Here is a 22,884-nt window from a genome sequence, read left to right as displayed (position 1 = left end):
TAGCTGACACTACATCAGCTACCTTACCACTTCTACTAAACCACAATTGTAAGGCTGGCACATGTTAATGTTTCAAACAGAGCAATATGTATGTTTTCAAGACAGTTTCCCCACTCTCCCTCCTACTGATAGGATCTCATTTTTATGAAGTAACTGTTAGATAAGGAATAATAAGAAACATTTTAAGTGTATATCTGTAAGCACAAAATGTAATGGTTTCTCCAATTTTCGACCACCACATCATTTTGGCAAATTGTTAGCAACAAGAAGCTCATACTGCTCCAACACAATAAGGGGGCACTTGAAAAGCCCCTCTTGCTGACACCCAGTCTTTTCTCACCTGGGGAAAGCACTGTCTGATACAACACACTTACCTTGTTCTAAACATTAAAGCAGGATCCATGTTCACAGATGCCATGCGCCCAACATGGCGTATCTCCTTTGCAATCATTCTCAGCTTCTCAAAATTGACCAAGCCCTCCACTTTGGAATCATTTCCTACAATCAAAACCATCAGTGATTAGGTAGGAAAGTTAGCTTTTCTTAGCTAGCAAAAGATGATGTCCTTCTGCTTTTACCTTCATGAAGGAACGTAAGGTCTTTTTTGATAACAGGAAACAGGGGGATAATAGGGGGCTGTAGGTTTTGGCTGTTAAGGACATTCCGGTATTTTGCCATATTCCTAGATGGATCAAACAAGTCCTGTAGATCTTGAAACAGTTTTTCATATTTGCTTGGAAGTTTTTCCCAAGTAGTTCGGAGCCTTGCAACTGGTGCCAAATTCAGGCCACTTGAAACAAAAGAAGTGCAAAAAAGTTCAAGAATAAGACAATGAAACAAAAAGTCCTAGAAAAGACCATGTTAAATTTTGTATTGGAGAAGGACCATATAGTCAGAATAGCATAGCACAATAGTATCAATAAAGAAAGTGAAAATTTCTGTTTTGTTATCACAGAAATATTACATTAATAATTGTTAATGCAAAATAATAAAGGTAATTTTTATAAAAGCCACAAAAACTAGAGATAGCTCTATGATATAACTATAGACAGATAAAAATTACACTTGGATGAGTAATTAAACCTTATACAGAGTATGTACTTGCTACTTTGGAACAGTGTCTGAATTTGCTATTATCATAATCTAAGAGCACCTCAGGAACACCACTTAATTCCAGATTATCAAACTGGAGGAAAAAACATCTTTCACCTACATGAACATGTTCAGGAGGTGATAGCAAAGTGACCCATCCTCTTTCTGCAATAATATGTCTGACTTTGTTCTGTCTAGATCAAATTTTATAACACCCCCTATATCTAAGACTATTCTGAAGCTGTAGCTGACACAAACCCCATTTTTTCCCCTGTAATGTCATTGCCTGTCTTGCTGTTAATTTCTACATATGGGAAAGGTTGGTATCTGGAATTTTTCCTTCACTAGTTTCTTCTAGCAGACAGGCTACTTTTATTTCTCATTGAGATCAGATGAAATATCTGAACAAAATTTCAGTATTTTTAGATCTCAGAGATGTTAACAGATTATCAGCATGGATCCTTGACTTTGGAACTTGCCACATTTGATCTAATGATATTCACCAGTGACCTTCAGAAAAAGTGTTACACTCAATTTGTTGAGTGAATATGAAAAGAGCTTTAGTCAGAGACAGTGATAAAATTGTCATTTTAATGCAACTTACACGAGCATTTTCATAGTAGACAATATTTGGGGATTTTTTTTTTTTGCTTTTAAAATATTAGAGTTTCCTCTTTTCCTGTTCATTCCAAAACTAAGACAGATTATCTGTCTGAGATTTTCAGTACTTTTTAAAATTCCTATTAAAAGATCTTTATTTACAGCCTGTAATATGGTATAATACCACAGTCTGCTATTGACTCTTAGGAGAGTGCCATGCAAGGAACTGCTGATACAAAGAAAACCAAAGGCAACATATCATGGCTGAATGAATTCAAGATACTGGATACTACATATAAAAGGAGCTGCCTTTAGGAAATCAACCCATTCATTTATGATAATGTTTGAATTTTTATGTTATAACTGCTGTTTCTTTTGGTCCTTAAGTGCAGTAGTTTCTCTAGTGACATGTTCACCCATGACCCTTGCTATGCTGTCTTAAGTAGTAAGTACATAATATCAGCATTCCAAATAACATCTCAGCAAACATTTCATAGGCAAGTTCAGGCTACTGCCCTCCTTATTGGATTGCCACATGTTGATAGGTTTACTCTGTTAACCACCTTTACTTTTTTCTTTAAACTAACACAAATAAGCTTTGCTTTTTACTTAGAAGTAAAATTATTGCTGGCCATACCTAATGATGGCAAACATCGAGTTGAAGTTCTTGCATTCTCTGCAGTGTAGTGCTATCTTAATGAAATGTTTAATGATCTTCATCCTCTTCAGCTGGTTGGTTTCTCTCAGAATCTCAGAAGCTACCCAGAATGTTTCTTGATTTATCACCTCTTCAAACCTTTTTAGATTAGTGCAACCTGTTTTTGATTTGAGTTTAAACAAGTCATCTATGTATTCTGTGGGTTCAATATTACGGAACAGCTCAAAGTTTCTCATTGAGAGTTGCGTAGCCACCTCAACAGTACTGAGCTGTAGTAGGGAAATTTGGCTTTCCCTTAGTAACTCTTGAGCATCTTCATCTGAACAAAGAGTTTCTGTTTCCATGTTGTTCTTCAGGTAATACCTGTAAAAACAAAATTCAAAAAGACACTAGTACAATATACTCAATTGGTGCTGAAAGTTACAGCAATGATCCAGTTGGAATCTTAGAACAAAACTAATTTCACCAGGCCTATGTATTAATGAGAAGCTGCATAAGCAGCAATTTGTTGCAAAGAAACAGAACATTAACATGATTTTGACTTAATAAACTGGCATCATCAGCTTTAGCTCAGTCTCCAATCTTACCTGCCACTCAGCTGTATCCTGTCAGCAAGCTTGGATAGCTGATCAGGAAGCCTCCTTTGCTTGATTACACCCTCAGGTGTGACAGAGACTTCGCACAGTGAATATGCATCAGGGGTTGCAGTGAGAGCAAATTCCCTGATAGCCTGGATGACCACTTCTTTTGCTGTTGTGTCCTTACTGATCATTATGTAGCGACTTTGCTGGTCTGCTTTGAAAACCCGCAGAACTTGGTCTGGTAAATCTGGAAAAAAAATGACATGCAAGTTGTGAAATTTAGAAAGCGAAAAAAAAAAAAACTTATTGGTGTAAGAACAAGGAGGTTACTTTAACTACCAGTGCTATCAGTTTTTACTTCAGTAAAGACTAGCTCTATGATCATCCAGCAAAAGAAGTTAGTTTGGCTATAGGCGAAGCAAGCAAAAAATATGTTAACATTTTCAAAGTTTAGACAAAGTAATGAGCAGTCTGATTTTCAATGGAGTCAAGTCCTGGAAAATTCTGTTTAAGCCTGATAAAAATCCAGAACATTAAGCTACACTATCCTATAAAATGGTATAAAAGAAGTTTAAGCAAATAGGTCATAGGAGTGTCAATCTTCCTAAGGATTCTTTTAAAAAAATAGACTCATTTACCTAACTCTGACACTCAACCATAGCGCCACACACAAAGGGAAGACACGTACATGTACGGGGCTAGGAATATGCTCATATAATGGCCAACTTGCACATGTACACAATTAAAGTGCAGTAGTATTAATGCATCCAAGTACTCAATTATCAAAAATACTCTATACATTTAGATCATAGTAATAAATGTGTAAGTAACAGACTGAAAACTCTGCTCTTTAGTTGTCTGTGCCAATGTTTCAGTAACTAAGCAGCCAAAGATAAAACAAACCTTCACAAGTATTCAAGTTCTAAATATATTACTGTTTCAAGTGACTGGTGACACAAAACTTACAGTGAATGCCTTCAAAGTGATTGTTTTTTAGGAAACCTGGAAAACTGTCAACCTTACATTAGATTTGGTATTTCCATAAGATATATGGAGATACCAAATCAATACTTATTTTTATATTTCCATGAATGTATTGAAATCCAGACCCACTAACGAACTAAAGTTTGGTTGTTATAACCATATTATAAAAAGAAAAAAAATTAAAGATATGAAATTGTACAGCTATCCACCACTGGGTTTTTTAATATCAGGTATTTTTAACTGATGAGTACTTTCAATTAATTTAACTTCTTTCCTCTGTTACAAATAAGCTTATCTAGTTTTGTGAGGAATGACATCTAGTGATTGTTCTTTCTCTAATTAATACGGGGGTTTTAAAATAATTTATTTTTTTCAGATCAGTAGAGGTTATACAACCAAGAAAATATATAATCATAGAAAGCCATATAATAATAGAAAGAATCTACAGCCACAAAATGACCATCATTTTAAAAATACTGAAAAAACAGCTTCCAGATGAAAACATTCACTTTGATACAACCACAATTTTTGGACATGATCTGAATGTGTGTAACATGTACTCAAGATACTACAGAAAGATCTATTCAGCAGAAATCTTGTGATAAAAGAACAAAAATTAACATCTCCCCACTCCTGCTTCATGTTTCCAAAATAATAATTTAGAAAGTGTTAAGATAAATCTGTCTGATACAGGCTGATTTACATGCCACAAAGGCTGTTTAGGCTTACATAAATTAGTTTACATATTTCATGCAACTAAGCTCATAACTTTCAAGCTCCTAGTAGTTTTCTTGCAGCTTGAGAAGCATTAATACCAAAACACACTAGAACTGAGTGACTACATCATCAGTTACATAAAGACTATTACAGGCCAGTTTTTACCCCTTCCTAAGCACTTGAGTCAATTGTACAAATACTTTATAACTAGCCAATTTATAAAGCCACTTTTGCCATTTATCAGTAAGTCTGTATTGACTGATCTCCCTTCAGTAATTAGTTCAAGATGGATAGAGAGCAGTGCCTGAAATGTTACCTACATTTTTCTGACACCTTGAGGAAGGCAGGTACCAAAGACACAGCCTTTCAGAGATATTATTGAAAAACAGACCATTCTTCAGACCTTGTTTCCTCTTGCTGTTATAGAAAAACTTGCCACTCAAAGAAATGCTATTATATTGGGAAGATACTGCAAACAATACCAAGGTAAGTAATTGCTTAGCAATCCCAAGAAATAAGTGTTTTATGCAAGGAGAAAATAACCTGCTCTGCTGGATCACTGAAGTCAATATGAAAAAATGCAGAGAACAGTAAATAGCAAAGTCCCACCTCTAGCACTGCATTTTACCACCCAATGTCCCCGGCTGCTTTCCTATCAGAGCTGATAGCAAAAGCGCTATAGAGAACACAGAGGTCTGCCAGCAATTGATTACAGCTATAGCAATGGTAGCAAGTAATTCAGCCCAATAATTTTTAAATAAAACACTGCTTGAAGAGAATTGTAATCACCTCCCTTCACTCCTTTTCAAAAAAAGGAAACTGGAGTGGCAGGCTGAAGAATGTAATGCTGTATGATATGAATCTAGTTCCTTAGAAAGAATTATGAGGGGAAAGAAAAAGTACTAATGACTGGCAGCTCATCATTACTATGTTATTTTGACTTCCAATCAGATAGCCAAGACAGCACAAGAAAAGGGAAATCACAGTGCTACTGAACGTTTAAAAATAAACCTTTAAAAGAATATTTGAAACAGCCTGAGCCACTCAGAAAAGAAACTACAATGACTCCTTGCAGATTTCAAGCTGTTCACACTTTCTTCTCCAAGAATACCCTTCCAAAACTGGAAGTTGTTTTATTTTCTGTCCTGGAGGATATTCCCCAAAGCCTCAAACGACAACTGCTCTACCACTTTTCTCTTTCTGCTCTAGTGCATGAAACTTCTTGCAGACTGCCTCCATTTCCATCTTTAATTTAAATCAAGATAGTAAAAGAAATTAAAACTGCAGGGTTTAATTTTTTTCAAGTCTTAAAGAAATAATTCAATTCTTCTATCTACAATGTAACCAGCTCTAAAGCCTTTAAGTGTATGGTTTTTATTTCAAGCCCCCTTTCACTTCCTTCTCACACAGAAAAATAAATTACCTGTGAATTACTTTAAAAATATTCAGTCCGTGAACATTTGGGCAAATTTTAAGTAAATAAAAAACCCAAATTTTTTTTTAACAAGAAAGAAGTGAATTTTCTACAAAGATCATGGAAAAACTGTTAAAACATTGGAGCAATGGCATTACATTGCATTTATGTCCTTTCCTCAAAGTGAAATGCAAACAGTAGAACCTTATTCATTTCTTAAGCTTCTCTGAACTCCATCTGTGACTGAAGGGTCTTCAGGCCGGCAATGGCTGTCCTTCTCAATTTATGGAGTTCATATGGAGATCTGTGTGAGTCAGCAATGTCCACAGCCACAGCTCTGGAAGTTAGCCAGTTGCTGTGCTTGGCATTAGGGGCACATTAATTACCTAGAACTGTCTGGTCTAGGCAATCTGTAAGCTAGAGAATGGAATTTTCAACCATTTATAGACAAAGTGCTGATGAAAAGTTAGGCTCTTACTGGTTTTGTATTTTATCTAGCACTACTTGTTAGATAAAATACAAAAAATTATCAATCTTCCAACTCTCTCAGGATCAGTCTTAGACACTGGGATAAAAATCACAAACCACCTTCTTGCAGTCTTCTCTACCCCTAAAATACCTCAGATGAAGTAAGTTAAGCTCAGTATCAGTTTCAAGTGTGATCATCGCACCAACACAGCCAGTGTTGTAGGCTGATACTTACCCACCATCCCTTTAGGTCATGTTTGAAATCCCTCAGGCTTAGGAGGACACTGAACTTTTAGTTCTACTTTTGAGAAATACTCTAGAAATTAGACTAAAATAACCAAGTATCTGCACAGCTACGATTACCATATCCTCCTCCAGCAGCTATATTTTAATAGTAAAGATTTGGATACTCAGTCAAGGTTTCCCACTAAGAACCTTCTTGTAGCCAGATAAGAGCCCAAATCCCAGCCCCAACAGGAGCTCCAGCTAAATCCTTCTCATAAGATAAAGCCCTCAAGTTTCTTGAATTCTCCCCCTATTTCTCCCTCACTCACCCCTCTGCTTTGATTCTCTCTAAATGTGTTCAATTTTTATCTATTTCAGAAAGGGATTTTATATTCAAAGAACTTGACATACAGCTGTAGGGCAGGGTGTCTAACAGAAAACTTTGAAACTCTGTCCCTTACAGGTGTAGTACAAGATTATATGAGTCTGTTCAGAAAAAGACTGAAATGCATGTCCTGTGTCCCAGTCCAGTGGCCTTTCCCTTTACTATAAGCTAATGATCTACGGTGATATTTGAAAATACTGCAGTCTTGCAAATAATGATCCATGATCCATCAGAGCAAGTTATAAAACACCAACCAAAACAGGTTTTTCCTGACCAAAAGTATTCAATCAGTAAGAGACATTCCATATACAACATACTTGAAAAACAGACATCTATCATATTAGGGTAAAGTATACTGAAGTAAATGTCTTATTAGTATTGTAGTAAATATTAATACATTAATATGTGGCTAATCTGTATGTGACAGCATACAGTTAATAAAAACTCATATGACCTCTTCAGATTCTGCAAGTCCAGATTAAAAAAAAAAAGGATCTGTTAAAGGAATCTAAAAGACCAAGAACAACAACAAAAAAGGATCCTTACCTGGAGTAGTATTAAAGTCCAAAATGCGGTGATGAGACTGCAGTAGATCAGGATTACTGGATGACAGAGTTCCGCTGACAGGTAAAGCAGGGGGAATGTGCTTTGTTTGCCTCAGACCCACAATGCTGTCATCCTGAGACTGACCAATTCCAATGTCACTGTAACCAGAAAGAAATTACATCAGCACTTACAGAGATTCAGAGCTTGGGCTATACTAGGGGGATTCAGGTATCTCTCTATTGCTACATTTTCACACTTCCTATTTTCAGTACAGCAATTGCTATTTAGAAGTCAAAGTCCTCCAGACAACAGCACTTACTGTCTGTCTTTGTCAACAGTACACAAACGTCCACTCCAAGTGATTAGATCTGCCTGCTCACACTGACAGAAGATCCTCATGTTCACCACTAAGCTCTGAGGAGCTGCTCAGCTCGTTATTTTTTGCTGATTCTTCACAATGGACAAAATCTTAATTCAAAAAATGTTACCTTTGAATACCTCACCACTCCTGCATCACCCCATCACTCAAACTTTGATTAATACTGCTGTCCTTTCAGTGCTGTTTTATTATAAGACCTGAATTTCATGGATTTTTTCACCCCATCAGAGAAAAGATTTGCAACTGTGCCTTGCGATGTATTGTAGACATACTAAGATCTTTCAACAGAGAGGTAAGAGAGGATCACTGAGTTCATCCATTTTGCTACCCCATATCACCTCTCTGAGTTTCTCTTCACTCACTGTGACAGAAGTGATGCCAGTTAACTTGGAAGGTTATACTAAACAGTCACACTTGCGTGTTACTGGTATCCCCTCCAAAGTGCCTGACAACTGCATTCATTCAAAAAGGTGAAGGATTTTGTCTATTAAATTGTGTAAGGCAGGGTTCCAAAGGAGGTTAGTGCTAGATGGACCAGAGACAGAGCTATCATCAGATTATAGCAGACACTGATTTGCTTATTGCTTTTGAGTTAATATTTATCAAATGAAGCAGAATAACTGTAACAGGATGTAGAGCTGGAGACAGCCATTGAACTTTTCCCTAAATATACAAATTAAAATGCTTAATAAAATACTCAGAGGGTGTAAAATCTTGAATAGCGGTCATTATAGAAAATGAAAACAATTAAAAATGTAGCAAATATAGGCAAAGCATCTCATGCAAATTTGTATCTACTCTTGTAAGTAAAGCATAAACCAGAACTTAGCTTCACTGCAAACTGCTACAACTTTAAAAAGTCAGTTAAATGATGCAACACAAATAACCACTTGTACCCTATGGTTGGGCACTTAAGCCTTTGTCTGTTCTAGCCATCCTCAGAAAACCTAATCAGAAGTAATATAGGGCCAGATTATCATCTGTTATAGCACCAATATCCTTTAGTGCCTAACAATGACTTACTTTACACAGTACTTTTCTACAACTTCTTTAATTGCTATGAATTGAGCAGTACTCTGTAAAGCTAGAACAGTATCTCTGGGCACTTAAGGCACAATTTTAATTACATGGACACAGCAACTGTTTTTTAGAATGCAATGCAATTGGAAAATCTTTGGAGGGGTATCTCTGTGTCATATTTGGGTTTTCTCATTGTTTTCTTTTTAAAATACGAGATAACTGTATTACCAAACTATTTTATGAAGAGTCAACTTCAAGCCATGAGAATGGCAAGAAACACTCAAGTCCTCTGAAAAAAGTTACAGGATTCTCTCTCAATCAGACGTTAAGCTGAATGTGAACATTTGTATTTTTTTACTTTCACATCAATCACAAAATACTGTGACCAGCAGTGATGGGCAACTCAGCATACAGCACTTTTATGCTAAGACACAAGCAAATAAGTCTTTCAGTAAAACTGAAAGAATTGCCAACAGTATCTTTTCTTTCAACTAGGAATGACTTCACGTTAAAAAAACCACAAAAACAAAACACCAAAAAACAAACAAACAAACAAACAAAATCCACAAAAAAACCCCAACAAAGCCCTTGAACCTCCAAATGCTTTATGGTGGTTCTAAACAACTACACTAGATTTCATAAGTCTCCCAACACCAGTATTTTCTCTAAATTCAAATCAAATTAAGACAATGTGACTCTCACCCTTATATTGAAAGTTTCCCCTGCATTATGCATTCCTTTTGCAGTTTGTTGGTTTTATATAATCTTATACCCATCCTGTGCATCATGACCGAAGCAACTCCAGTAAAGTGGATCAACTGACAAACATTAGGTTTAAAAGAAAAGTAGCTAACATGCTGCCTGATTTTACAAATTCATGCAAGAAATTGTCAAGCATTTATTTTACACTCAGTTTTGTCTATTTTTAAAACTTAAATCAGAATCTGAGTTCTAAGCTATGCAAAGAAGAAATGACCATCAGAAATTTCACAAAGAGCAACACTAAAAAATCCAGGTCCCATGAAGATCAACTGTCCCTACTGTGAGGTAGAATATTTTATTATGCAAGTGAAAGGAGATTTTGGGTTTAAGGAAACAGCATTTCTATTGCTTTCTGTATGCAATTGCCATGCAGGGAGATAGCACATTAACTAAGAAATAACTTTCCTGCTGAATGACAAACTGTAGAAGCGATAATGGAATGGCAGAGCTGTCTGAATGCTTCCTCCTTCAAAATACTGCATCCTGTGCATCCCACTGCAGGGCTGCAAACACAGTAGAGAGATGAAGGCTGCTTCTTTGTTTGGGATGCTGCACTGTGGAGCAGGCAGAACTTTCCTAGAGAGGGAGGTGGGGGTTGTGTTTAATCCTTACTTGGAGCAACTGCACCTACAGACCACAAAACCACTTTGCATTAGAAAATTAAACAAAGGGCTCAAGTGGAGTCTGTAGCCAGAAGCAAACTTCAAGAGATGTCTTACAGTCAGCAAAGAGAAGATTTCCCAGTAGAAGCAGAGGAAATGGTGCTGTTTGCTCAGTTTGGGAAGTTACTTGACATTATTGGACTAAACAGCAAGACTGAAGGAAGGCATTATTTGCTGCTCAAACGGATTCATCTTTGATACTGATTTAATGTCTCATGAAGAAGACAAGCTCCCTCTAAGAGTGACCTCAGTCTAGTTTAAAAGATTGCTTTTATGTGGATACATCCTGGAGGCACTGCAGACTTCTGCAGTCTTCATATTCAAAAAAAAAGTGGACAGTTGAACCTCATAAGCTAGCTGACTCATGAAGTCTTTAAATGCCTACTTTAATTAATATGTAAATCAGTTTTTTCATCCCTCTTGATTTTTGGTATGTAAAAACATGTGAGAATAGGTAAATTCTCTGAATATATACAATACCAGTAACTATTAGGAAGAACAAGATAGGTGCTTCTGCACAGAAGGGGAAAGAAGAGCACAAACAGTAAAGTCTACAGCTACAGATCTCTATGCAGAAACTGTGCAGACACAAACAACTGAATGCCAACAGACTTGCAGACAAATTGCTATATATAACACACAAAGTAAAGCCCGCAAAAAGAAAATAAAATAGGTTAAGTGTATTGTTTTTTTTCAGATTCTTACCCAAAGAGGTCCCTGCACAGAAAAAGTGTAAAAGTGAAAGAAAATTAAAAAAAAAGGAAAACCAACATGAAAATTCTATGCAAATGCTATGAACAATAGTGAACAAAGCAGAAAATAAGGCCTAACAGTATGCAAAGCACATCAGAGGAACAAACATACAAGACCAGTGAAATAAAGGAAAACATCCTAAAGACAAACAACATAAAAAGCATATTGACAGATTCTCCTCTACTGAAATGTATTGCCATCTACTTAAGAAACATCCATTATTTGGATATAATAATTTACATGAATCTATTACTAACATTCTATATATAATGTTTCAGAAGAGTTTTCATTTAGTTGGGAATATCTAACATTAGTTAAGCAAACTTTCCTTTAAGTAATGGCAGGGAAAAACATCCCAGATTTTCAGCACAAGTGGGGTTTTTTTATAAATTTACTTGGAATAGTTTCTTTCTTAGTGGGATACAGGAAAGAAAAATGCAAGAGAAAACACTGTTTACACATCAACTACTCTCTACAACTCACACACCCCACCCACCCATTGATAGACTCTGCCTTTGCCAAGAACCAGATTCCCACAGTATCACATGAAATTCACTCTTCCATTGTTTCCAACAATTCTTATCAGAACTCTATTTCTAAAATGTATTGAAAGAGTGAAAGCTATCAGATAGCATATTTAGCTTCTGTTTAGAAAGCTCCACAATTCTATCAAGGAACTCAAAATTTTAACCTCAGTCTTCCTTGCAGCAGTACATATCAATTTTTATAGACCACTGAAATGTGGATACATTGCTCATAGCAACCCTTTGCAAACAAATCTGCTTGCAGAATTAATCTAAAATTAATTGCCTGGGATGCTTTCAGATCACAGTCCTCTTAAAAGAAAACAGTAAATGACACAGAGGGATTTGTCATCACTTTATCTCTAAGAAGCAAAATACATCCATATTGATGTCACAAGCTGCACTATTAGCAGTCTATCTTCATTTAAATATTTAGAGTAGTATATTTTTTTCAGATATGAGCATGATTTGTATTAATAAAAAATGGTATCATCAGGGTTCATTAGGAATTATTAAAATTTAACATAAAGCAAATATTTAAGAGGAAATAAACTCACTTGTATGGTTTCTGAGGCAGAATACTGATTCGAGTCTTGTCAAGTATCTTCTTTAATTTATTTCTTCCCCCAACTGTGTTGGCTTTACTTTTTTTATTTACTTTTTCTAATCCTATTACCTGCTCCACATCAACAGCAAGGTCAGGGATGGAATAACGACTCGCCTTCTTAATATCACCAATTTTAGGCAGGTGGGGAGCACCATTTCTTTTTTCCTCTGACAACCGGGTTAAGAGTTCTTTAAAAACTGCACAAGACAGGAAAAAGAAAGAACAAAAATGTAAAAGAGAGCTCTGTGCACCAGACCAGTTTAATATTAATCATTACAAAGAAATCATCAGAATATTCTGCTAATTTCAGTATTAAATGAGCTTAGATGTAATACTTTAAAAATATTTTCTCTTTTAAAAAAAACATTCATTTTCTGCAGCATGAATCAGAAAAAAAACATAAATTGGCCCAGCATAGAATAGAAATACACTAGTAACCACATGGTTGCACGGATGGCATCAACAGAAGGAATTTGACTTTTCAGCCTAAGGACAAAAGCTTCTGCAGAATAGTAACATGCAATGAAAAAGCACACTAGACTCAAATGAGGTAGAAAAATACAAATGAGAAGGAAGGCTTAAACAGGCAGCAGGCAAAAGCTCTCAGATGGACAAGAAATCATTAGCAACAGGATAAAAAAAATTAGAGGGAAAACTGCAACAAAGTCATAAGGAAAATGGAACAAAGTAGGAGATTATTTAGACACCTTCGATGTTAAAAGGGCTGTTGCATTCATCTGCCAGATAAGAAAAAAATTTCTTGCTCTTCCTCAGTTCCCCAGCAAAGAGTCATCTCTGAGGCAGAAATACCTTACAAATTTGTAAGTTAGTTCTTCTACTGCAATTTGCAGCCTCACAAAAATTCTGATATATTTAAATAAATTAAATAAAACTAATTGGGAGACCAAGTCACATATTCTGAGTGTGAGAGGAACTACCCATACATAAATGGAAAAATCATCTGATGAATTAATTTGTAACACTAAATGAAGCCTGATAATTAAAACTAAGAAATTCTAGAAAAACATGGGAACAAGGGCAACCACCTAAGAATAAGTATTCAGGGTTAGGTTTTACTGTTATTTTTTAATGTTGTCATTAATATTGATCTTTATTTCCAGAGGTACAAAAAAATCACCAAGAGACTTCAAAAGCTTCAAATAAGACACCTAAATAAAAATGAAGGACAGTAATTCCAGTCGAAACTGTACTGTTGAATAAGAGTTGGAGGCTCGAGAGAGAAGTTAGATACAGATAAGAAGATGCTGTTGAAAAAGGAAGCTCTCCCTCTGGGATTTATGGAGAAGGAATTCTGCATGCAATACACAGAAAGTAACTGCTCTGAGACTCTACTGTAATCTGATTTCAGTATTTGAACTGGAGCAACAAGATAAGAAAAACATAACTTCTGAAGAAAAGAAGAAATCAGGTTTAATCCTGAACATATTAAAGCAACATGAGATTCAAACACCTAGTGTATGAAGGATGGTTACACAGACTTACACATGGAGTAACAAGCACATACTGTATATATTGAGAAATGTCTTAATTATTAGAAACAATTGATATATTAGAATCTTTACTGGAAAGCAAAACAAAACACCAGGAACTGAATTTGACCAATGACTTTTGGAGATAACCTAGGCATATTTAATCATCAGTTAGTGCAGTAACATCCTGTGGTAATATTCTACCCTACTTATTTGTGATGAAGACCCTGATCCTGAAAGAGATACTTGGGGGCTACATCACTAAATTGTGTAAGGAATCCAAGCATCCAATGGTAAAAATCAAACCAAACCTCCAAGCTATTAATTACTTATGATGCTAACTGAGGTCCTGAGCTGCCTAAAGACTGTTCCATGTCTACTTCAGTATTTTTAGAGGGAAAAATGTAGAGAATAGATACAGAGGTAGCAAGACTCTTTTGACCTAACTGGCAAGAAAGTTTGTATTAGCCTTGTGCTTGCTACACTCATAGTGGGTTGAAAAATGATGAGCAAATTCAACAGACATAAAAAGACCACTGATAAGTGAAATTCCGAAAGAGGCTTCTTTCTTGAGAAAGAACTAAATGTTATACTTACAAATACATTTTGTAAGTTTGACCTAATAGGTCACAATAGTTCCTCTTAATACAGAAACATACACTTGTGAGAATGAAGTCACTTCATTTTGACTAAATGCACAAATTTTTCTTTGACATTATGAACTAAGGTATTTTAGGACCTGCAAGCTTCCTTTTTCTATTCTCTCCAGTACAGAAGAGTTTCAAACAAAACTATTTTAAACTATTAAAAAAATTTAAGTCTCCATCAAAATTAGAAAAGAAATTTGAACAAACACGCGAACAAACTTACCAAATAAATTGGTTTTCACAGTGATAGACAAATGAGTGTTATTTCTAAGGATTTCCATGGCCTTTGTCAGCTGAATGTTTTCAAAGTTTTGACCGTTCACTTCCAGTATCTAAAAATTCAAACAAGTAATGTTATTTTCCTGTAGTAAAGAGAAAGCAAATAAAAAAGGAGAAATGGGGGGATACATTTGAAAATTAGATACCTGGTCTCCACGTTTCAAGCCTGCTTCTGTAGCTTTGCTACCAAAATCTACACTGTCAACAAAGATTCCAAATCCCTTTTCTGACCCTCCCAGTAAGATAAAAGGCAAAGGAGCTTCTCGAGATGGCTTGGTTAAGGTTATCAATCTTCGTTTAGCTTTAGCAGCACAAGCAATATTTAACAGCCTCAAATGTCCACCCATTTTCTACAAGAGAAAAGCAAAATAAGTTAGATATAACAACAGCCTGGCTACTCCCTGCCATCCCAAATTGCCAGAAAAAGCCCTCACTCTTACCTCCCTCTCCAAATTGTTCTCAAATTCTTCCAGAAATCGAGTCATAGCAGGATCTCCTTCAAAATCATTGAAGTGATTGTTCACCCACAACAATACTACCCGTGTAACCTGAAAATTAATCAATGATATAAATATTTTTCAGGAATACTCAGAACACCACAACTGCTAAATCTTTTAAAGATACTGTTCCTTAAAGGCCCTATAAATTTCCACTGGAATCCTATATATATCCAAATCAACCTTTATTAATATGTGATCATTTATCAGGAGGATAGAAGGAAATAAGTATTAAAATTGTTTTCACTTGTATAAGGAATTGTACACTATTTCATAATAAATAGTAGGAATCAGAAAATTAACACTGGCCATATCAAATTTGACCGAGTACGGAATAGTGCATACAAGTATAATCAACAATGTAGATCCATTTCTCATTTATACCAACAATTTCCTGTTCATGTACAATTCCAAATCTGCTTAATTCTTCAAGCACATGATCATAAAGCTTATGAGACGGCTTTATATTGGTTCTTGAATCTCAAAAGTCTTTAGATGTGCCACCATTAACTTCATTTGGCATTTACTTGTGTAAAAGAGCTATTATTGTATGTTTAGAGAGGCAAGAAAAAGGAGATATTGCAAAAAGCAGAAGAGGTTGAAACAACAACAATACGCATTTTCTTTCCTTAGAGTCAATCCCTCTATTTATTCCTTCTTTCTCTCCACTGCTACTTCTCCCAAGCAACTATAATCATCAAGTTTAGAAGAATCTTAGCTGGTATTTTACAGTTTGTTAGGGAAAAAACCTTAAAGGAATGCTATTAATTAAGACTAATGAAGGTAAAGCCACAAAAGAAGAGCTGCATTTTTTAAAAGTATATATTTCCATTATAATATTTTTTCTTCTAGTATGTGATTTGATCAGGAACATCAGCAGCACTTGTTGTGACCAAAAAAAATAGTTTTGATGTCTTCAATTAATATTGATACATGCTATTTTTAAAAAGTTGCTTAATCCAAAATGGTTGTGCCACTCACCGCTACTTTTAAAAATACAGCTGCATTTCTTCTTTTATGTTGGGAAAGTAAATTAGCAGGGATAAACCTCTAAAATTTGCAAAACCTAGAGGTTAAGAACCAAGTCTCATACAAACTTTAATTAGCTAGTGCTAACCCCTTTCCACTTTGTCTGAACAAAATCTACTGGTCTGCAGCCTCCTATCCTAAAGGGCTCTCACCAGGCATGCAAAACCAACCCCTGCCAGCCTCATATACAGTTTCTAAGTAGTTTTCCTTTTACTCCAGAAAAGCAAATTAATTCCAAAGACTTGCTGAAATTAATGACCAAACTAATAAAGTACTTCAGAACTCCTCAAGAGTTCGGATTCTAACAGAAGGCAAGTGCACAGCACTACATGCTGCAGCTCCCAGCCACAGGGACATACTTAAGATTTTTCCACTTTTGAAATTGCAGATTGTTGTAGTTTGGGATTATTATGTAAATTCTCTCCCCTGCCACTAACTGCCCATGCCAGCAGTTAACGAAAGAAGCAGTTAACTACTGATCACTTAGATGGGGGCAGGTTTTGTCTCTTTTGTTTTTTGGGGACATCTTTTTTTCTTAGCTCCCTGGAAGGCAGGAGCGGTGGCTGCCGAGGAGAGAAGTGGCTCTGCTGGCACTGCTGGGGCTTCTGGCTGAGCTGCTGCCTTTTTCTCCTCGCCGTGGCTGTTTCTCCCGGTTCCTACATCTGGGATCCCGGCCTCTGTTGCAGTCTGACCACCGCCTGCACTGACCACCGCCTGCACCGTCACAGCCTGCTCGCCCCGGCTGGGGCAGTGACCCAGGAGAGAGAGAGGTTTGCAGCTGCTTTTGCAGGACACATGGTGGTTCCCCACTTTCAGCTTTCTTTTTCCTTCATCTGGGACAAGACACACAGAGTTCATCTGAGAGCTCACCACTCGTCTGTCTCGCTGGAGAGGGACTGGGAACTACTGGGAACTCACTCCGCAGCCAGCCGGACTGTGACATTTGACACTGCTTAAGTATAACTTTTCCTCCTGGAGGAAAACCTGCTGGGTTTTGTTTTCGGGTTTTTTTCTTTCTCTTGTGGTGTTGGGGAAGCGGTTTGCACTAGTCTGTTTATATATAGCAGTTAAGAACAGTTATCCTTCTATTAAAATTCCTTTTTTTCTTAAATTTGATAAAGAGTGGCGTGATTATTGTGGAGAAGGCCCCCTCCCCCGCTTGTGGGTAAACATTTTGGTTTTATTTCCCCTCAAACCAAGACACAGATGAACTTCATTCCTGTTAAACAGCTCTGATGTTTTTCATTACTCTGGTTGGCATTGGAAGAGTCAGACAATGTCTGGTTGAATTTAGGCTACTTGTAGATTTTTAAAATTGGCTGGGAAATTGCAAGCCCTACTGCAAAATGTATTACAAACCCCTGCAGTAATACCTTTACTGTCAATGCTGCTTTCAAAGTTGGGGACTTACTAATGCACATCCATAGAACTCTGATCTGGGAGGGTTTGAAGGATGACTTCCAGAAGAATACCACTACTTGTGGCACAATCAGGAACAGCATTAAAAGACGATTAAAGCTGTAAAATCAACTACCCTGCTGCTGGGCAAAATCATCAGTAAGGCTGGATCTCCAGTGCCCTGGTCTGATTACTCCTGAGTACTGATCATACTGATCAAGTTTTACTCACCCCTTTCGCTCTCCTCACTGCCTATTAGCCCCCAATACAAAACAGCCAAAATCTTCAAGATTCCTTATTCCCTACCTACTTATCTCCACTTGTCTCAAGCTGTTCTCTGCCTCTTGCCTTTCTATCGCTGCTACTGGATGTCAGAAAAGGGTGGACACTGAGGCAGTAGAACAAAAAGCTGCTCTGTGTTCAGACCTGATACCAGCAACTGTGCTGGCTCATCCACTGGAGGAAAAGAAAAGTGAGTTTAAAGATGAACTCCAATATTACAGCTCTGAAACAGTAACAGTATTAGCTGCAAAGTCTATCCTCTGCCAAATGTAAGATCCTTCCTCCAAGGCACAGCTATTCTAGCATTTCTAGAAGAAAAACACAGATTTAAATAGAAGTTGAAAACCAAATTTCTGTTTCATCTAAATAATATAATTCCCCAGGTTTCAAATTTACAAAAAAAAACTAACAAAAACCAAAACAAACCCTGCAAATTTTTACTACGTTTTTTACATATGAAAAAATTGCATACAAGTGAAAATAAAGCAATACATTGTGAAGCACAATATAGCCTCAATAGACAGTGTGCCAAAACTGCATAAGCCTTATTCTTCCATTATGGTAATTTTGTTTAAGGAAGAGGATATTTGATAGCTTTCTTGTGTTCGGGTTGCATTTGGTGGAGGGGTTTTTTTAATGCTACATAAAGCTCAACAGATTCTTAACAATGCATGAGTTTTCTAGTCTCTTAGAAAAAAAAAACACTAAAAGTTTGCCAAGTTGTATTAACAAGTATTATGTACAGAAAACACAGAACTTAGTTATGTGCTCTAATTTGCAGACACAATGAAATTCTATTCCATTACATTAAACAAAAATATTGATTATTGGAAAAAACCTTCCCATATCCTTGCAACAACTAAGTCATGTTGTAAAAACAGAGCAAGATAAAACATGGCTAATTTACCTTGCCTGAACATGTTAACATTTAAATAAAACAAAGAAAGCATGTTCTTCATTTTATGCATATATTCTGCCATAAAAATATCTCAACAGCTATTATATCTTATTCAGTTTCGTCACTCTCTCTAAAACACATTTTATTCTTAATAGCTTATATTTCAATGCAAATTGCAACAGGTGCATAATTAAGGAGATTTTAACCTTATCCCTGAGGCTGGGGTCATTGAACCACTCCAACAACTTCTTGCCCACTTCCATTGGGCTGGAAAGAAAGGTCCGATATGTCAACAGGAAGTCTTCTATAAATGTTGGGTCTACCACAGAGTGCTCTTCCACCAAATGCATTGTTAACCTTTCAGCTGTCCCCTATTAAAACAAAAAAAATAATTAAAAAATCTTAGTTATTAAAACAGATTTTCAACACATGCAAATTTGTTTTCTTTGTAAAGATACATTACACTAGAAGGAATACTGTCATCCATTAATTGATAAGCTAATGTGATAAGAAAGTAAAAATGTATGTAATTAATTTCTATAGAAATCACCTAGTTGTCAATGTGCATAAAGAAAATCTAGAAATATTAAGTCTATTCTCAAATAATTATATTTTTTATAATATATATCTCAACTAATCCTAAACCTAACTTGCCAAGTTAAGAAGTTCATAGAACACAGACTTTTGCAAGACACTCTTTCTTTTACCTTGATGACAATGTGACCTTTTCTTGTTCCAGTGCGATCGAGCTCCCTGTGCTCCTTCACCATCACAATCTCCCCTTCCTCTTCCACTTTCTGCATGTTCTTTTCCACTTGATTGAGGATGCGGCAATAATCTTGCTGGGCTATGCAAACAAACTGGAAAGAATCATCGCGCACCAGTATTAAAAGGTAAAATCTTCACAAAAGCATTTAGACTTAAGGTGCAAGTACTCTATTAATAGAAAAGATAAAGTAGCTTCTCAACCTGCAGTGAGTCAAATTTGTCTTTCCAACAGTGCCGCTGTAGTAAGCAGATGAATGTACAAGTGCAGTACTTCCACTAACATCTGGCAGTTAGAGGAGATCAAGACCCAAGAACAAGCGCAAGAGTAACTATCTTAAGGACATTCCTACCACCTATACTATGCAAATATAATTAAGAACAACTACAACAACTCAGAAAGACAATACTGTATGCACAATGAATTACCCTCTGTAACTTGTTAAAATTTTTATACCTTTGTTTCTTCCTAGGGGGCAAGATTAAACTGTCTTATATGAACTTGGACATTTAACTAAGAGGAAATAAGTGTTTATTCTGATTAAAAAGTTGTTAAATCATTATGCATGTACATAGCACAAAGGCACAAGCGTCAGAGATAGTATTTTCTCCTGCATCCTTTATATTCATTTATACATCATTTGGTTTTTTCCAGCAGCTAGTAGTAGCTGAAACAAGCTATGGTTTGGATTTGTTGAAAACATTATCCTAACAAGAAACCATTTACGCACATTTTGCAAGCTAGATGGGCAAACTAAACCAGGTGACTCTATTAACACATATTTACACCATTTCAAAGGTCATTTACTTGAAGTTAATTAGTCATCAGAACCAAGCAAAATGCTTAATTCATCCAAGGCTCAGCTATTATTTTCTGGATGAGAACAAGCAAATAGCAATCACATACCCAGAGTGGGCCAGTGGGTTTATGGTATGAGAAGCATTCCTTACATCTGACTGCTTCTATTATAGCAAATATCAACACTTTTTTCCTGAAAGGCCACATGAGCCGAAAGTAGATTTTTCACTTAAACCACAAGAGAGTTTGTATGATCCTAATATTGAGTGGCTGAGTGGAGTAAAGAAGGGCTATTAGCTGTAGAAGTAAAAGAGCCTGTAAGACCTTGAGATCCTACTAAGGGAACACTGGAAGCAATGGGTGGATTGATGGAACAGGCTGACAGGCCTCCAGTTCTGCAGAGAGCATGTAGGCAAACTTCTTCATCCAAAATGATGCCTATCCAGATGAAGATAACTCAGTTTCCTAGATTGTGAGTATGCAGGAGCCATAATGCCCAACTATTGTCCAGGGTTACCCACTGGAGACTCTACATACATTTATTTTAAAATGGAATCATGTCTCATTATTGGGTTGGATTACATCTATGTGTATGTGAATTTGCATGTGAATTACAGTTGGACACTCTACCTGGCAGTCATCCACTTTGGTTCTCATAACTCCTTTCATATATTCCTTTTCCATGGTAGGGGAAACACCAAAACTGTTCCCCATGCACAGTATCTCTGTTCTTCCATCAGGGTACGTCACCTCCACAGAGCCATTCAAAATGACTGACCAGGAATCCAGCTACAAATCAAACATTGCAGGATACATGAAGACCAAACCACTTAACATTGTCATGTCATACTACATAAATACAACATTCACAACTGTTCTAAAGCAAGTTATTTTTAGCACCTATTAAAAAAATTATAAGCTAGTTTGCCTTAAATGTACAGCTATTTCGAGCTCAAGAAAACTGGGAACTTAAGTTTGTGTTTAATATAAAGAGGTGATGTACGAATTGTGAGAAAGAAGGTTTTAAACACCACTTAAACACTGGAATAAACTCCCCAAATAAGCTCAAATAGACAGGAAGCCCTTCATACAGAACAGAGAGTGGTTTTTTATGTTTTTATTGCATAGAAATGTGTGAGTGCTTAAACAAAAGCTCTCCCAATAATCCAGAACAAAAAGAGGCTTGATTTACCTGATCAATGTCACTCTTTTTTTTCTTCTTTTTTTTTTTTAAGCAACAATAGAGGACCTTAACCCTGTAGAATCTAGGATATTTGGTATAATAGGAGAGTCAAAAGCAACTTCTACTGACCTCTTCCCCATCGTTTAGTACAATAGTTCCTGCTCTCTCCACAACTGCAAACACCATTACAGCACAGAGTTCTCTCCTCACTGACATTGTCATGTTGGCAAAAGCAGGCAATTGATGCATGAATTCCAGTAGTTGTTCTGAAGAAGAAAAAGCTCACTGAGTCGTGCATGTCAAAATAACAAAGCACAGTAAAGACAGTTCTTCAGCAAGATGCCCGGGGCTACTTAAGCTAAAATGCTGCACAATCATTTCTGTATACTAATAAATCATGTACAGTGGCCTGTTTTAATTACTGGGTATTTTTTAGGCACAGACTGGCAGATCACACTATCAATAGAAGCCCTGCAAAGAAAAAGCATAATGGAAGAATTGTAACCAAGAGCTCTGAATACAACCAATGATATTTGTAATACTCGTCAGGGCAATAACTCCCTTAAGACTAGGACAGGACTATATAAAACACAGCAAGACAAATTTCACAAAATTGAGAAAGTTTCTGGTAAAACCATCCCCTCCTAGGCTAGACCTAACAGTAAACTGTACTTGATCGTTGCCTGGTGGTTTCAAAAAGTTCCTCTCAGACAGACCATACAGGATTACTGCCTTAAAGTGATTACTGCTGCTCTGACTTCTGCATGCCCTTGAGTTGCACTTGTACTCAACAGCATACTTCTTGCATTTTCATTTTTTATATTGTTCATAACTACAGTACTCAATTTTATTTAGCAGTCCTGCTAAGTGATTATATGCCCTAAAAACACTTTTGCATCCAGTTTGATCTAAAACATCTATTCATCTAAACATCTATGGTGTTCCATAGGACCCCATATTTTTCCCAAAATTTTAGCTACTCTGAATCACAGAAAGCTTGCAGTTAGAAAGCACCTCTGGAGGTCACCTGGTCAAACCTGCCTGCTGAAGCAGTCACCTACAGCCAGTTGCACAGGAATGCATCCAAACACCTTTTGAATATCTTCAGGAAGAAATGTTAACACCTCTCTTGGCAACCTCTGCCGGGGCGCAGTCACAGCAAAAAAAGCATTTCCTTCTGTTCAGATAGAGCCTCCTGTGTTTCAGTTTGTGCCTCTTGTCCTCTCTCTAGGCACCACTG

General features: G+C 36.5%; 1 protein-coding gene across 5 annotated transcripts in view; it reads right to left on the bottom strand.

The window, feature by feature from the left end:
• RAPGEF2 (Rap guanine nucleotide exchange factor 2) overlaps positions 1-22,884 on the bottom strand; it is a 184,635-nt gene that overhangs the window by 15,280 nt on the left and 146,471 nt on the right. For all 5 annotated transcript variants that reach the window (XM_071556172.1, XM_071556174.1, XM_071556173.1 and 2 more), the window contains 13 exons: positions 21,774-21,910; positions 21,092-21,250; positions 19,605-19,757; positions 19,104-19,268; positions 15,234-15,341; positions 14,940-15,143; positions 14,738-14,846; positions 12,328-12,574; positions 7,671-7,828; positions 2,938-3,178; positions 2,330-2,713; positions 579-790; positions 375-498 (listed from right to left, as the gene is read on the bottom strand). In XM_071556172.1, the coding sequence (XP_071412273.1) occupies positions 375-498; positions 579-790; positions 2,330-2,713; positions 2,938-3,178; positions 7,671-7,828; positions 12,328-12,574; positions 14,738-14,846; positions 14,940-15,143; positions 15,234-15,341; positions 19,104-19,268; positions 19,605-19,757; positions 21,092-21,250; positions 21,774-21,910 (2,401 nt within the window). The remainder of the gene's footprint in view (positions 1-374; positions 499-578; positions 791-2,329; positions 2,714-2,937; positions 3,179-7,670; positions 7,829-12,327; positions 12,575-14,737; positions 14,847-14,939; positions 15,144-15,233; positions 15,342-19,103; positions 19,269-19,604; positions 19,758-21,091; positions 21,251-21,773; positions 21,911-22,884) is intronic.

This window comes from Pithys albifrons, chromosome 5, assembly GCF_047495875.1.
Source record: "Pithys albifrons albifrons isolate INPA30051 chromosome 5, PitAlb_v1, whole genome shotgun sequence".
NCBI lineage: Eukaryota > Metazoa > Chordata > Aves > Passeriformes > Thamnophilidae > Pithys > Pithys albifrons.
Note: the sequence above shows the minus strand (reverse complement) of the source record. Positions and strands in the feature narration are given on the sequence as shown.